General features: G+C 38.0%; 1 protein-coding gene across 2 annotated transcripts; it reads right to left on the reverse strand.

Moving 5' to 3' along the window:
- Window positions 1-5,404: 5,404 nt before the first annotated feature.
- LOC117616770 (trigger factor-like) lies at window positions 5,405-10,440 on the reverse strand. Of its 2 annotated transcripts, XM_034346191.1 has the most exons (9): window positions 10,282-10,440; window positions 9,529-9,635; window positions 8,729-8,772; window positions 8,525-8,616; window positions 8,122-8,230; window positions 7,187-7,200; window positions 6,423-6,524; window positions 5,661-5,733; window positions 5,405-5,553 (listed from the first exon to the last, which is right to left on the reverse strand). In XM_034346191.1, exons 1-9 carry the CDS (start codon window positions 10,327-10,329, stop codon window positions 5,522-5,524), a joined length of 621 nt encoding a protein of 206 aa, XP_034202082.1. In that variant the 5' UTR covers window positions 10,330-10,440; the 3' UTR covers window positions 5,405-5,521. The 2 variants fall into 2 exon arrangements, with proteins under 2 accessions (XP_034202082.1, XP_034202074.1); XM_034346183.1 differs by having other exon boundaries at window positions 5,448-5,733.
- Window positions 10,441-17,478: the final 7,038 nt, after the last annotated feature.

A 17,478-nucleotide genomic window follows, 5' to 3' on the forward strand; every position in this document is an offset into this window, starting at 1 on the left:
GCGTGAAGGTGAACAACTAACTGCATATCTTACTCGATTAAATGAATTGATAAATCAAATGAAAACGTTTGGAGAAGTGTTATCAAATGAGAGGCTGGTTCAAAATGTGTTAATCAGTCTTAGTAGAGTGTATGATCCCATCTGTTTGGTGATTGAAAATACAAAGAGTTTGGAGACTATTGAATTGCAGGAGGTTATTGCAATATTGAAGAGTCAAGAGCAACGTTTTGACATGCATAATGTGGACATAGCTGAGAAGGCATTTGGCTCTTTCTCAGTCGATACAAAAGGGCAGAACAAGAATAGTACTCAAACTGGTTCTACTAAGTCTCAGAAGAATTGGAAGTCTAACAACAAACCATGGGAGTCTAGACAGAAGCCACAGCAAGCTGGTGCTGCACAAACCTCAAATGGATCACAATATGTGCATCAAGATGGAGTGAAGCCTCAATGCAAAGTATGCTCTAAATTTCATTTTGGAGAATGTAGATATAAGGGCCAATCTAAGTGCTATAAGTGTGATAGATTTGGACATTGGGCTAGGGACTGTACTGCAAACAAAGGAGTGCAGAAAGCAAATAATGCAAGCCAAGTAGAAGTAACAGGGAATCTGTTTTTTGCAAACTGTGCAATTTCAGAGAAGAGTGCAAATGGAGAATGGTATGTAGACAGTGGTTGCAGTAACCATATGACTGGGAACAAGGCGCTGTTAATTGACATAAATTCAAGTGTCACAGGCAAGGTGCAAATGCCAACAGGGGAGCTTGTAAGTATAGCTGGCATGGGTACTTTAGTGCTTGACACAAGCTCTGGTACAAAGTATATCAGAGAAGTCATGTATCTACCTGGTTTGAAGGAAAATCTGTTGAGTGTAGGCCAAATGGATGAACATGGTTATCATTTGGTATTTGGAAGCAGCATGTGCAGTATCTATGATGGTTCTTCTCTCGAGAATCTCATCATGAAGGTGGAAATGAGGAAAAATAGGTGTTATCCATTGTCATTGCCCTCAAATGACTATGTTGCACTAAGAGCTGGTATATCCAATTCTACCTGGATTTGGCATAAAAGAATGGGCCATTTGCATCTGAAAGGTCTACATCAGCTTAAGGAGAAAGAGATGGTACATGGTTTGCCATACTTGGAGGATGTAAATGAAGTGTGTGGAGGCTGTCAACTGGGAAAGCAACACAGAGAGTGGTTCCCTAAGGATCAAGCATGGAGAGCAAGTACACCCCTTGAGCTTATACACATGGATTTGTGTGGACCAATGCAAAATGAGTCTCTAGCAGGTAATAAATATTTTATGCTGCTCATAGACGATTTTACAAGGATGATTTGGGTCTACTTCTTAAGATACAAGTCGGATGCACTACAACTGTTTTCAAAAATTCAAGTCTATGGTGGAGTTGCAGAGTGGATACAAAGTGAAATGTGTTCGAAGTGATAGAGGGGGTGAGTTCACATCTAGTGAATTCAATAAACTATGTGAAGATGCAGGAATTCAAAGACAGTTCTCCATGGCTTACACACCCCAGCAGAATGGAGTGGTAGAAAGGAAGAATAGGACAGTGGTAGAGATGGCTAAGGCTATGTTACATGAGAAGGAGTTGCCTTATTACTTATGGGCAGAAGCTGTACACACTGCGGTGTACATTTTAAACAGGTGTCCTACTAAGGCTCTTAGAAACAAGACCCCTTTTGAAGCGTATAGCACAAGAAAACCAGGTGTTGCTCATTTGAAGGTATTTGGCAGTGTGTGCTTTGTGCATAAACCAAAAGAAAGTAGAGAGAAATTGGATGCCAAAAGCACAAGGGGAGTGTTTGTTGGATATGCAACATGTGAGAAGGGTTATAGAGTGTTTGATCCTGTCACTAGAAAACTACTACTGTCAAGAGACATTGTATTTGATGAAGGAGCAATATGGAATTGGAAGGAAGCAACTGAAAATTCTGTGGTGATGGTGAATGATGAAGAGCAGCCTAGGAATTCTCAAGTGGAATTGTTTGAAACACCTGTAGGAAATCGAAATTCTGGTTTCATATCTATAGACTCAGTCTCCTATGAAGAATCAAGCAAGGCAAGCAGTAGATTGGAAGACACTCAGAACTTCGATCATACTCCATTGAAATGGAGGAAGTTGGATGATATCTTAGCACAATGCAATCTGTGCACAATGGAGCCTGAGAAGTTTGAAGAAGCTGTGAAGGATGAGTCATGGATGAAGGCAATGAAAGATGAGTTGAACATGATAGAAAAGAATGATACATGGGAACTTGTTGACAGATCTATGGATAAACCAGTGATTGGAGTTAAATGGGTGTTTAAAACTAAGCTAAATCTGGACGGTTCAGTGCAGAAGAATAAGGCAAGACTGGTGGCTAAGGGATACTCACAAAAACCAGGGGTGGACTACAATGAAACATTCGCACCAGTGGCTAGATTAGACACAATCCGGACTCTGATTGCACTTGCAGCTCAGAAGGGTTGGCAGCTGTATCAATTAGATGTTAAGTCAGCTTTTCTAAATGGCATCTTAGAGGAGGAAGTGTATGTAGATCAACTGGAGGGATTTGTAGTGAAGGGTTGTGAAAGCAAGGTTTACAAGCTGCACAAAGCTCTATATGGCTTGAAATAGGCGCCAAGAGCTTGGTATAGTGAAATTGATGGTTATTTTGCTGAGTGTGGTTTCACAAAGAGCCAAAGTGAGGCTACTCTTTATGTCAAAGCAAGAGGTGAAGCAAGCATCTTGATAGTATCCATTTATGTAGATGATATAGTCTACACTGGAAATGATCAAGAAATGATAGAAGACTTCAAGAAGGACATGAAGGAGAAATATGAAATGACTGATCTGGGGCTCTTGCATCATTTCTTGGGAATGGGTGTAATTCAAACACCAACAAGCATATTCATTCATCAGAAGAAATATGCAACAACTCTGTTAAGCAGATTTGGTTTGAATGAGTGTAAGCCGGTATCTATTCCACTAGTTACCTCAGAGAAACTAAGTAAGGATGATGGAAGTGGATTGGCAAGTGAAGAGCAATACAGAAGGATTGTTGGAAGTCTGCTATACCTCACAGCTACTAGACCTGACATTATGTTTGCAGCTAGTTTGCTTGCAAGGTTCATGCATTGTCCCACTAGCAAACATCTTGGAACAGCAAAACGTGTTCTTAGATATGTAAAAGGAACTCTAGATTATGGTCTGGAGTATGTGAAAGGAAAAGAGGCAGTCCTAATTGGCTATTGTGACAGTGATTGGAGTGGTTCTGTGGATGATAGTGAGAGCACCTCTGGATATGCTTTTTCTTTTGGTAGTGGAGTGTTTGCTTGGGCCTCAGTCAAGCAAAATTGTGTTGCACTCTCTACTGCTGAAGCAGAATACATCAGTGCCTCTGAAGCAACAACACAAGCTATTTGGTTGAGATTTGTCTTAGAAGATTTTGGAGAACTTCAAACCGAAGCTACACCTCTACATTGTGACAACATTTCAGCTATTGCCATTACAAGGAATCCTGTGTTTCATCAGAAAACCAAGCATATCGATCGAAGGTATCATTTTATTAAAGATGCTTTGCAAGAAGGAACTGTGGATCTGATTTATTGTCCGACAAATGAGCAGTTGGCAGATATCTTTACAAAGGCTGTGGCTAAGGATAGTTTCTGCTATCTTAGAGAGAAACTCGGTGTGAAATCAGCTCTCAATTTAAAGGGGAGTGTTGAAATGTAAGTGGTGAGCTGATAAGAATGTAATTAGGCCTCTAAGCTAAATGGTGTATTCACTTGGTCACTAAGATAGACAAGTGTTAGGCGTTAGTCATGTTAAGTGGTTATAGCCACGTGTAAAAATCCTAGAGAGCAGTTTTGGATGTAAGGCTGTGATTCTCAATGATGTAAGAGAATCTAGCTATTCTTTCTAACGGTTATAGCTCACACTGAGCTTGCTCTGTTTTGGACAGAGCATGCAATAGAAAAATACACACTCGTTTTGATTCAGTCTAGCTCTCTACTCTCTCTGCGTTTTTCTTCCTCCTTCAATCTATTCAAAACTCTAACAGCACTTTCTTGATCTTTTTCAACACAGTATCCGTCCTGATCATGAAAATTGCTTCTCTACTCTTCCATGGCAAGAGCCACGAGGTAAGCAAACCCAGCTGGTCCTGTCCATACAAGAACTAAAGCAGGCTGGTGTCAAGCTCAAGGCCGATACAAATTGTCAACCATTAGATATAAGTTTCAGTAGCACATTGAGGGGGAAGGTTCTGACAATCCCTCCAATACACATAGATGATCACAGAGGCACTTCGTTTCGCACTCTGCTAGCACTCAACATGTCACCAGCATTGCCACGAAGATGTTACAAGCTATTTGTCTTTCTAGACGATCTGATTAACTCATCCAAGGATGTAGGGCTTCTCTACTACCACAGGGTCCTCCAGCATTCTCTAGGGAGCAACAGAATGGTGGCTAAACTTGTCAACAAGAAGCAAGGAAGTTGGGCTGGACGCGTCCCTGTCATACTTGTACAGGGTGGTTGGCGATGCCAACTGTTAATATGCTTAAAAACATGCAAGATTAAGAGCAGTTTTGGTGCACCACTATTTAAGCAGCTGGGTGGTGGGCGTTTCATCTCTGGGAGCAATCTTAGCTCTTTACCTCGTCCTCATTCAGACCGGCTGTGGAGTTGCCGGTGCCAGAAGGGATCTGGGACACGAGTTCAGTTTCATATCATTTCTGAAGTATTCTTTGTTTATAACGTACATGCATGTGGAAAAGATTCTAGGCTCCAGTAAGGCCATGGGGAGTGAGGCCCTCCATGATATGGACTGCTCCCATGGCTTGAAAGAAATGATAGAATTTATGTTTTAAGTTAGCATTACCACATCAATATGTGTCTAATCATTGATGTGTCCGAGAAGGCTACACCACCAGTCTGAATGCTCTCAAATTTGGATAGTCGACATTCATGAAAATCGTTATAAGACCAACGCGGATATGCAAACTTTCATTCAAATCTATAAAAATTAGTAATTGTTGATCGTCATTGAAAAATAATGATCAACGTTCCGTCCTATAAGAAGAAAAACTCCATCAAAGAATTCCCAACTCCGGAGTAAAAGAAAAGGAGTAGGATCTGCTAATGTTGTGAACTTCCCCCTACATGGGAAATTAGACTTTTCCGAAAACAATTTTGGTCATTGGATATGGTAGATCAAATGTACCCACCTCCAATAAATTTGTGCCAAATCCATAACCAACACACGTTTTCCGTTAAGTTCGCTAATTGTCTTGATGTTAATAAATCTCAAAACTCATCAACCTCCTCGCCTTTCATTTTGGCTCAACACGTTTGTTGTAGATAGCAAATTTGTGGGTTTTTCAATATAAGCATGAGCATTGCATTTTAACGTTGAATATTATGTCTTTCTAAACAGACATACAAGTATTAAGACACTAAATTGGCAAATCAAATGCAAGTTGCTCTATCATAGGTTTTCCGGTCTGATCCCCTTGTCAGTTTAGGCATGGATATGTAATAACTTTGCCTGAGATTTAAACAAAGTATGTAAAAAAATTGAATGGAAAAGGAAAAATACATATTGTCTCGTTCACTAGGGAAGATGAATGACAGCATCAAAGCTGAAATCTTCACCTGGTTCAAAAGCAACTTCAAGATCTTCAAAGCTTTGCTCCACTCTCAAGTCCTTTCTAACTTTTAAACCTTCCTGCACCAATTAAAAAGTAAAAACAATACAACCTCAGGGCTTATCAAGATCCATTTTATTGGGGGAAAAACAAAAACATGCAGATCACGTACATGCCTTGAGAATAAAAGAATGAGACGAACAAATTTCCAAGGAGCAGCATTTTGAGATGCTTATTAAGAATACTTTCATACATTTATAAATAAGAAAACGTCAACCTTTTCATACAAAGGTACCTTCTTTCAACTAAGGTAACTAACTACTCAAAAACTATAATGCCCATCAAACAAAGGAAATAGGGATCGTCACTGAAATATGGTGCACAAAATTTCAATCCGATAAATTACTTATAAAGTGAGGTTTTAGTAAGTAAAACAAAGTAATGGATTATATAAAAAATTATAAACAAAGTGTCAAAACTATAGTTTTGCAGTTATTTTGAAAGAGCACACTTTGTGGTACAACTATAACCAGAAGATTCAACTCTATGCATACTAAATATGATGTCATGCACTGGTCAAATTGCAAAGACGTTTGGAGTTTCTGTTAGGCTGATAGTAATTGATCTTTGATACAAAGAACAGGACAAATTTAGTAAACATTAATCATTTTAAACAAGTATGCTTATTCATAGTTAACCTAACAACAAAATGCAAGCATGAAGCATTTAGAAGGAAAAATAAATAAATATCAGAATACCGAACAACTACCTTCTCTACATATTCAGCTATCGCAGAATTGATCACTTTCTTGATTACTTGCTTATAAACTTTAGAAGGTCCAAGGACTTCTAGCAAAATGTCTCTAGGTATCTGATAGACAGAAAATAAGACAAATTAAAAAAAAAATGTATCTACGTTCACAATTAACAAGATACAGAATTTATTGTGTGCCAGTGTACTCTCTCTCTCTCTCTCTCTGTGTGAAGGGCGCCAGTAGCTTTTCGTGTAGGTGTGTAATCAACAAAACAAAATCAAGTTGCTGATGCATATGAAATGGTCACATCCGCAGAGGGGAGACAACAGTCAGAGTTACATTTGCAGGGTTAATAACTTCCAAACAAAGAAAAGCACGTCTGGGATGGACAAGGTTAAAAACAAGTTCTTTTGGCAGACCAATTGGCCTTGATAGTGAAAGGAACTAATCTGTGCATGTGTTTGCATGTATGATATGTGGTAAATCCACCCAGCATGCTGAAGTTTTGCAGCTAAAGCCCTGAGAACATGGCTCAAGATAAGAAAATGAGATTGTATATGAAGACGCATATATACAATTTACGGAAGTAAGATAGAAATTGCAGGCGGGTGTCCCTCCCAGAAAAATCTCAAAGCCCTTTGAGCTAGGAGGTGCAAGCAATCATGTGGCAAAAAAAAAAAACTTTTGTTACGCTTGAAGTAACATTTTCCATTTAGAGATTAATCATATCCAACTCAGCATATCAACTCCATAACCATGCTTCGAGTTAAAAACTTACATTGGGTGTTTTCCCTGGTAATTGAGATTTGATTTGTCAGCGACATATAGCCAGGGGAAGAAATAAAGAAAGATAAGTTAGGAATGTGTAGAAGTAACAATGTACACAAGAGGTAATTCAGTCTAGAAGTCAAATTAGTTAGCTGTATTAAAGAAAAGCAAAAAGGAAGAACCTAGAAACTTTATTGTTGCTCTTCTTTTGTCTTGCTATATCTCGTTTCTGAGTTCAGTGTTTCTATAGCAGTTCTATTATATAAATTGATATCAAATTCGATAGAAAATCATGTCTTTAGTAATTCATTGCAAGAACCTTCATTACAAAATTTCAAAGTTACAACACAACAAAACATTTGTTCTCAATCTGATATTGTAATTTCCATACATACCTTTTAATATATGTGCTAAATTTTCTTTGTACTGCTAATAGAAGGATTACATAAATGATCCCCAGCATATCAACTTTATCATTCAGGGTGGCAACTGGAGTAACAAATTAATAGAATGGTTGAGGACTGGAAGAGGTCAGCAGTGTATTATAATTTTAATCCATAGAAGATGTTTATGAAATTTTCATTTGGTAACTATTATACCAGTTACACCCCTACCCTCACAAGATTGAACTACCGTACCATGTTTGTTAACAGTCAGAATGGAAATGTACGGCAGTGAGAGCAAAGATCCAACATCCTCATCGCCTATGGAAATTTGTTACAACAGAGCATGCACTCAATATATGCAAAGTCAAAATTTGAACTGGAGGCAAATACAGATCTCTTTAGGTTATGCAGAGATATTATTATTATCCATACTACCAAACCATAGCATACATCAGTCTAAAATATGATGAAAGCCACTCAATTGACTATGATGTCATCTGAAGAATGAAGATGACCCAAAAGTAATCTATTTGAACATAATAGACTTTTAAAATCTTACCTCCTTTCACTCTTCGAAATCCAGGTATTGGTTGGGCTGCAGTAACCATTTTGTCAAAAACATCGTCAAAAATTGCTCGAGTTTTAGCACCCGATACCTCTACGTTTATCTGATGAAAAAAAGCGTGAATGTATGTGGTCAAAATTGATGACAGGATAAAACAATTGCGACCATCTACCATAGAATTTTGTTTGTCATCAAACAAGAAGAGAGAGCAAAGGTCATCATGATCACTGTTTATGCCATTAAATATCTTTGCATTATCATATTTTTCACTTCGACGGTCCACTGCAGAATGTAAATTTTTTTTAAAGGGCACTGCAGAATGTCATGTTCTTACTAACCTTCCAGAAAATATTAAATATTAAAGCTTCCCAAAATATTTTTGTTTTTTTAAAAATACCTTTAGTTCACCGGCATCACTGGTACCTGAAGTAGTAACTGTAACAGGAACATCTTCAAACCCAGAAGAAGATACTCCAATGTCTTCTGTGCCTATGTTCAATAAAACCAAGAGTTTACAAAATACTTAGCAATTGAATAAGAAAGTAATAGCACAGGTTTGATTAGAAGTTAGAACTTGACAGAAAATACTTAACAACTGCACCTGATAACACAGCACAAATTGCAGGAACATACTTATTACTTTCCCTGTAAAATGAAATGGAAATTCAAAAAATCAAATATGGAATCAAGATCAATCAAGTTCACTCATTTATAAAACACTGTTACTCTTAGTCTGCCCCTAGAACCTAATCAAGCAAAAGAGATAGAAAGTACCCAGAAAAGCAAAAAAGCCTGAGCACAATGATTATAACAGCATATTATGTTAAACAAAAATCATAAGAAACTATACTATATGTAAGAGGCCCCTCCTTGTGCCCTTTTCATATTAATATTAAAGAATATGGGTAAATAGTAATTAGCCATTAGTTTTAAATTACCCACCTTCTCTCTCCACTCTTCTGCAAATTGAAATAACTACCTTCTCACTTCGCACATGCATAGCATGTGACTTTATATTACTAAAGACGGATAGATTAGGGTGAAACAAAGCAGCTAGAACTGAAAGATTAGTTAAGTCAATAGTAATCATACCAAAAGTAGGTTAACTCTTAACAATCAGAAGAATGCAAGGGTATATTGCAATTTAACTCTCCATTATTGAACAAGAATCTCAAAAGAAAAAGATGGCCCATTGATATTAAACCGAGTCTACTCAAGTGAAATAAAACAAAATGAGTCTATCACATTTTGCATTTTTGTTGAAAATATATAAATAAACTAGACAGGGATCTCCAATTGTTCTAACATTGCACTACAACATTGGTGAATACATGCAAACTGTGATGAGCCTTCAGATTTGCACTCAAAACTAAAGGGGTAAATAGTGAATATATTGATTACCTTCTGCAAAGTGCTAGAGCAGAATACGTGATTTGATGGGAGGATTTTGTTCTCCTGCAAGTAAGGCTTGGAATAGAGGCACTGATCCTCCGATTGTTACTAATTATCTGTACAAAACTTAGGTCAGTTCAAGGCTACATTTGTTTTGCCGGATAACATTTTCAGTGTAAAAAGTGACTTATAATTCTCCGGGTGTTCATTCCAAAATGTATATACTTACTCTCAGTTCCAGCAATCAAATGGGTTATTGTAGTAAACTATGAAACCACTAATAAAAATCAGAAGAGAATTGGTACAAGACATGAAGAAAGACCCAAGAAAAAGGTTTAGTAAAGCTAAAATTTGCTGTAGAGCAGAGCAAAAACCCTTTTTCTTTTCCTTTTAACATCACTGACAGAAACAACAATACACATTATTACACAAATAATTGGCTTTTGGGTTCGATAGGATCTGAACAGGATTACACCCAAGAACAGAGTTCTAAGGAAATCCAAACAACATACTATTAACACATCCAGAAAACCATGACGAAAAAAAAGTAAAAACCAACCCACTCACAAAAGTACACAGACAATTTCATAGTTCATGGGAACTAGAGTTACAAAAACAAAAAACAAAAAAGCCCACCAGCCAACAGTTGGGTACTGATGATATCTGAATTTTTCTTGTGCAATATTGAATCGACAATGTCATATATAATTGATATGTAGAACAAGAAAGAAAAAAAGAGAGGACGGGTTAGGGTTATGTTACCTTAGGATTTAAACCCGAGAAGAGGGAACAATTAACGGCTATTTCCATTATCTTCTTCGGTTCGAGATAGACGCCCAACAGCCGAAGCACGAAACGAGAAAAGGACCCTGAGTCTCAGCAGTGCGGGAGCCGAACTGCTGTCTCCAAGTTTACTGTCCGTGTGTGTTCCCCATCTAACTGTCTGCCACTTGTCCACCCACTTAACTCCAACAATAACACTGTTAACTCCCGATAAAATAAAAATTAAAGATAAAACAAAACAACAACAGCGGCTTTCAAACTTTAAGGTTAAGAGCACTTCCACTCATTTATCATGATAAAAGGTAAGGGCAAGATAAGAGCCGTTTCTATTCATGTGAATAGTAACGGCCCTTGCAAAAGACTTGTTGTGTTTCCACTCATTGTCATGGCAAAAGGCAAATACTATTTACTTTAACTTTTATTTATTATTATTATTATATATATATATTTTATACTTAAACAATTAATTTGAAGAAGATTTTCGAATAATATTTCTTGTTGCCACGTGTTATTTATTATAAAATTCATATCTCATAATTCAAATGAATTTTTTGGATGATAAGATTTTTACTTGCCACGTGTCCATATTTATTATTGAATTCACCTCTCAAATTTCAGATAATATTTTTGAATAAGATTCTCGTTGCCACGTGTCGATATTTATTATAAAATACAAATCTCAAATTTCAGATAAGATTTTCACCATATAAAATTGTGCAACGTGTCCTCTCTATCTTCTAAATCCCTTTTAAAACCAGGGGCTCAACTCAGACCTCTCACATCATATCCTCTCTATCATTTTATTTCTCAGATTTAAGATTTCATAGTCCACTCTCAATGTCGAACATGAGGAGATGCTTGGAGAGGGAAGAGCGAGAAATTAAAGAAAACATGCGCAGAAGAGCTGAAAAAGAAAGGGAGGAGGAAGAAGATGATGAATAAGTTGCCATGGCAGTGGGTATGCTCGATCTATCAAGGCAAGGCTGCCAATGTGGTTCACAAGTCGGCCATGGCCCAAATGTGAACAAACATAGGCTTTCTCGGAGTAAGAATCTTTTGGAAGATTACTATATCTCAAATTCGTTGTACTCTACTGTTGATTTTTTAGGGCGATATAAAATGCAGCCCCATTTGTTTAATAAAGTCATGCATGATGTTTGCAATTACGACACATACTTCGTTCAGAAGTGTGATGCAACTAGGGTTTTGGAGCTTCTTCAAGAGCAAAAGCTTTCAGCTTCTTTACATATGCTGGCGTTTGGTGCATCTGCAGACTAGGTGGATGAGATTGCTAGGATGGGGAAGTCCACTATCTTAAAAAGCTTGGTTAGATTCTGTGATGCAATCAAAACTCTCTACACGAGGGATTACCTCCGCAAACCTACGCCTAGGGACCTCCAAAGGCTTCTACAAAAAGCAGAAGCTCGAGTTTTTCCAAGCATGATTGGAAGCATCGACTGTATGCACTGGCAATGGAAGAATCACCCAATTTCTTGCCAAGGAGATTATGGGAATAAGAAAGGGAAAAAAAGTATCATTCTGGAAGCCGTTGCTTCATTCTTTACATGGGTTTTGACATGCCTTTTCAAAGTTGCAAAATCTTAAAACGACCTCAATGTGCTCGGTCAATCCCTAGTGTTCAAAGATGTGTTAATGCTTTCATCACCTCCGTTGCCCTTCTGAATTGAGGAACTGTGATTGCCTTTGCAACTGCCTAGAAGGCATCCTTCAACATTTTTTCCTTATACATGGTGTTGAAGTTAGCCACTACTTCAAAAGCTTCCAACAAAACGTTCTGCTTATGACTTATGAAAGTGAACCCAAAGTGGTTCTCCAAAACCATATATACATGAATCTTTATTTTCTACCTTAACTTGAGCATATGCAATAACCCAGGTCATATTATTGACATACAAACCAATAGCTGATAGCAATTGCCCTCCTTAAGGATTCTTCAAATGACACCCATCCAATTCTATAAGTGGTCTGCATCCTGCCTTGAATCCCTTCTTCACTAAACCCAAACAAATGTACATTCTTTGGAACACTGGTTGTTGTAACTCTTCACTGTGATCACACTTGATTTGCACTGTTGTTCCAGGGTTTATCTTTCTCAGTTCTGCTACATAATCCGATAGCCTAGCATATTGTTCCTTAATTATACCTTTAAGTAGTTTCAGGATTTTATTCTTTGCCCTCATTGCCTTTATATATTGGAGATCCCACTTTTGATAATTTTTTATATTGTTGCCCTGAGAGAAACCACAGGAACTATGGGGTTTGTCTTCACCTCATCTATAAATGTTTTAGCCAGCCAAGAAGACTTCACCCCTTTATTTTCCCAAGCCCTACTACAAGTATGCGTTGAATTGAGTCTCTTCATTTGTAGTGTGTCTTCATATTGGATCTTGGAGGCATAAATCTCAAATGGGCAGCTCTTTGCAGCGCAAGTTGTCTTATCCTAAACTTCTTAGACTTCATCCAACAAACTTCCCATCCTCCTTTGATTGAAGTGATCGTCAAAGCATTTCTGAAAATAATACTATTTGGAAATTTCATCCTAATATTGAACTCTATATCCACCATGTCTGTTGCACATTAAATTTTGGGAATGCATGTTCGGTGTTATCTTCATCGGAGTCATGAGGAAGTATAAGCTCCAATTGTTCGGAATCAATGACAGCAAACGTGTCTTCATTATCTTCAAAACCATATATATTCATCAATTCAGGCTTTGCACATGGTTCTTGACTTGGTCCAGCCCACTCACCATCTATATCAACCTCAACCTGAAAGCAAAGATCATCTTCATTATCATCAATTCCATACTCATCATCCACAAAATCAGAGTCGCTCTCATCATCACCCTCTGAAGAAGTATCATGAATAGGCTGTTGTTGAACTCATACTTTCTTATTTCTAAAAGATCTTCTTAATGCCATATTTTCCTTCCCTTTGGAACCACTTGGCTGAACTTCTTCCATGACTTCATTTTCAATCAAGCCATCAAGATCTTCCATGACTTCATCTTTTCCATCCTTGTCATTGGAACGACTTTCTTTTCCATCCTTGTCATTGGAACGACTTTCTTTTCTTGTGGTTGTTTCCACCTCGTTTTCAGCATCATCATCTAAAGACTCAATGAACACAAAAGATATTGACTTAGAATGTACTTTATGCCTTCCATCATGCATCACTAGTGCTTTATCATAGTCTAGAAGCTCTTCAATGACCACTGCAAGGAAATCCAACTCCAAGAGCAGTCAGAAGCCTACTCTAATTGGGAATTCGATATGCAAAAGAAGTCCAACTCACAGAAGAAAGCCCAGACACAGTTGGAGAGCCCGAAAAATAATTTCATCTCCTACATGCTACACAAGCGCCGTGCAGAAGCTGGGGGACATTTGTGAAAGCAAATATTTTCATTTCCAATCACAGCGCGCCACTTGGAAAAGAAGATTATCCCTTAAATTAATTAATTTAACCAATTTATTTGGACAATTAATTAATAGGGATAATATCTTAATTAATAGGACATTATCTTTATTTAATAAGATAATATCATTAATTCAGATCTTATCCTAATAAAGAGATATAATCAAGTCCAACTCAATCCCTACGAATTTGGGTAAAGAATAAACACCTCTTAATAAGAGTTTATTCTCTACGAAACTCTAGCCCCGAGGCTCCTATAAATAGATGACTTCATTCATCATTCAAGGTACTTCAAAAAAACAGACTCCTAATACCCGCGAAAAATACCCGAAGCTCTCTCCCTCTCCACTCTCCACTCTCCACTCTCCACTCTCCATATTTTCTCCACACGGCTCTGACCACTCGGTTCACACCATACATACATCTCCGTACCCTTTTGTTAGCTATTGTTTTCCCACAAACACTCAACTAACTTAGGGATTGGAGAGCCTTTGCCCAACACCCCGTGAGTGTGGTCTATTTACTCCCAGTCTTCTTTTACAGGAATCGAGGAAGAGAGAGAAGGAAGATTGAAGGTTGAAGGATCTAGAAGCGAATATTCTCCTGCGAGATTATTTGCACAAACAATGAGTTTGTTGTCAGATGCAAAGTTGCTCAACTTCAGTGAAGAAACGAGAAGAAGAAATTTGGGTTCAATATGCAAATTCGCTCAATTTTTTGATCAAAATATCCTTTTGCATTTCAAAATTGATTAATTAATTTTTTGTTAATTTTGATTTGTAATTTTTTTATTTCGGCCCATTTAAATGCAGCCACGTGTACGTCTTATTTTTTGGAACATCGAAAGCATCATACTCATGGGACCCACATATGACATCGAAAGCAACGCCGGAACTCAATTGGAACATATTGCAAAGATGAGGGTATGAAATCTTTAAAATTGAGAGTAGAGGGAGATGCCTTAACAGTAAGAGTTCATGGTACTAAATTGAAATTAACCCTAACAAAAAAAAACCTAAAAAGTAAACTTCTATAGAAGTCTTGGAAAAATCGGTCCAATTTGAACCGGACCGGTTGTGTTATTTTACTTATTTATTTATATACAAACAAGGGCGAATGCACAATGGGACAATTGGGGTTATGCAACCTTATGGCTGCTGGAAAAAATGGATGTGAGGTCCTCAAGCAACCCTAAGATGCACACAAGTTGCTCGACGAAAGGCATGCGCCTTATTATTATTATTTTTATAAATGCCTGGTCAACACGACGTTGTTTTGGTCCACGCGCATTCAAATTTTTTTTAATGACCTAGCATCAAAACGACGTCGTTTTGAGCCAAGTGTTTTTACCCAAATTAGATTCAAACTCTCCCTCTCTCAAACCTTAAGCCCCAACCCATCAATCCCCACCACCACTCTGTCGGCGCTAACCTCACCTCTTGTCGCTGCTTTCCTGAATATCAAGTGAATCCAATGTAATTTTTTTATTTTATGAAATTGATAGAAATGTGTAGTGGTTTTTTTATGGATTAGAATTAATTGATTGATATTTGAATTGGATTAGAGTTTATAATTGATTGACATTATTATGGTGTATTTTTTTATATTGATTTCATTATGTTGATAATGTGCTCGGAAATTATTAGTAGTGGGTTTTTGATATTTTCATATTAATGTGATAATTTGGATAAAAATTATTGATTGGTTGAATTAATTGATGTGTAGAAACATGGAACGATACTTTAGGAGTGTTGAGGCCCAAAAAAAAAATCCACACTTCAGCCCAAATAAATGCTCAGCCCAATGCAATACCTTACCCAGAAGAAACCCATTTGGGCACGCGAAAGCCATATGCGCTTGTACACATACCACGCCAAGCAAATAAACAACGCGCCATGCTACAAGCTTAAGTGGGCCCAAGCCACGCAAGATGCCCGGGGCTTGCTTGAGTGGGTTGTGGTAGGGATGGTAATAGGTCGTCATGAGGCCCATTGATGGGACGAGAAATGGAGGTTCCGGGTTGCTTGGGAGCCTCGGAACCCAAGCCCATTTCTTAAGCCCAAATATATGGGTGAGCAAAAAGGGAAAATAACCCAACCAAAATAACTCAACCAAAATTAGCCCAATCAAAGAATAGCCCAACCAAGAAGCCCATCATTCAACAAAATAGCCCATTTACTTAGTGAACCTTGGCCCATACAATTGCCATAGATGAACCACAAGCTCCAGCACCTAGCTGGAATAGAAGCCACGAAAAGGAAGTTTGAAAGTTCATTGAATAAGGCTGCAGGGAAGTGCCAGCACATGGGAATGGATCAAGTTCCAAGACAAAACACCAGAGAAACCAAGGGATGTTAACATGCAAGCTCCCAGGAAGAGAGACACTCTTTAAACCAACATACACATCCCAACTCATTCCCTATCAAAACTGGTTATAGGAAAGAGTGAGAAAGAAAGGAAGAAAATGGCTGGAAGTAGAAATCTTCTCCTGAAGCAGCCGCAGGAAAGGAGGCCTTGAGCTCCAAAATCCCTGATTTTGTGCAAATAGATAGAGAAAAATCTCACTAAAACAGGAAAAGTCAAGAGAGGAAAGGAAAAGGGAAGGAAAACCTTGCTAAGATGGGGAAGAGACCATTAGGGTTTCTTGGGGAATGAGGGTTTCCCGCAGCTATAAAAGGAGGTCCCCTCCACCTAGCAAAAACCAACCCAGGCTGAGAGAGCAAGCTTCCTCTCTTACTAGCAAAAATCCAGTAGCCCTATTCACTCTTCTTCTTCGTTCTTCTCTGTTAACAGACTATTTTCAGAGTCTGTCAAGCTGCCGGAAGAAGTAATGCCCTTCTTTTACCCCTTCTCAGCCAAGATCATCATGCAAACCTTGTCTCCCTCATCTTAAACACTCCCATTTCTCCATCGGAAGTCTTATTTTCCTCTTTGGTGCTCAACTCATGCTGACCTTGCTCCCATGCCACAAGCTCCTCATGCTAAGCTAGAATTTTATCTGTAAGCAAGCATAAAACACCTGTAAGCGGCCATCATTTTCGTTGGTGAAGGTAACCAGAACACTTCCTAAGGCTTTACTGCCCTTTCGAAGTGCTTTTGGGGCTTAATTTTCGAACTCAGGCACAAGGGGCAATTTCAGTAATTTCCCTTTTACGGCAGCCCAGCCCATTTGCTGCTGCCGGAAGAAAAAGACCCCCACAAGGAGAAAATTGTCTACGGTTAGTTTGTATTGTTAGGTTTGCCATGAATTATGAATGGAGTATCTTTTTGTTTTTTAGTGTTGTTTTCTTCTTAAAAAAATTTCAGATTTTTACACTGTAACCCTATGAGGTCACAATCAGAGTAAGCGGCATTATGTGGGTGTTTTTGGAGAAATTATAGAATAGTACGGTATTACCACGTTAGTTGGTAATACTTCCACTTAAATATTGCCATGTACCCTTTTAAAAATTTAAATTTAAATGTTTTTCCAGCTAGACATTAGGTCTCAATTTTACCTTTTAGAACAAAATATTAAGAAGAAAAAAAACCAAAAACGATGACTGCAACCAAGGCTTACAGTGAGTCTACCCGTTGTTGCCACCTCTCCCCCTCTTTTCCTTCATCCAACTATGTTTCTCTCTCTCTCTCTCTCTCTCTCTCTCTCTCAGAATCAATTTATTTAATAGTTTGCTTTTATCATCGCATTCCATGGGGCCAACCTTATCTCTGTATATCAAGAATTTCTAGGGCTTCTTAATT

The sequence above is a fragment of the Prunus dulcis genome, chromosome 1, assembly GCF_902201215.1.
Source record: "Prunus dulcis chromosome 1, ALMONDv2, whole genome shotgun sequence".
Taxonomy (NCBI): Eukaryota; Viridiplantae; Streptophyta; class Magnoliopsida; order Rosales; family Rosaceae; genus Prunus; species Prunus dulcis.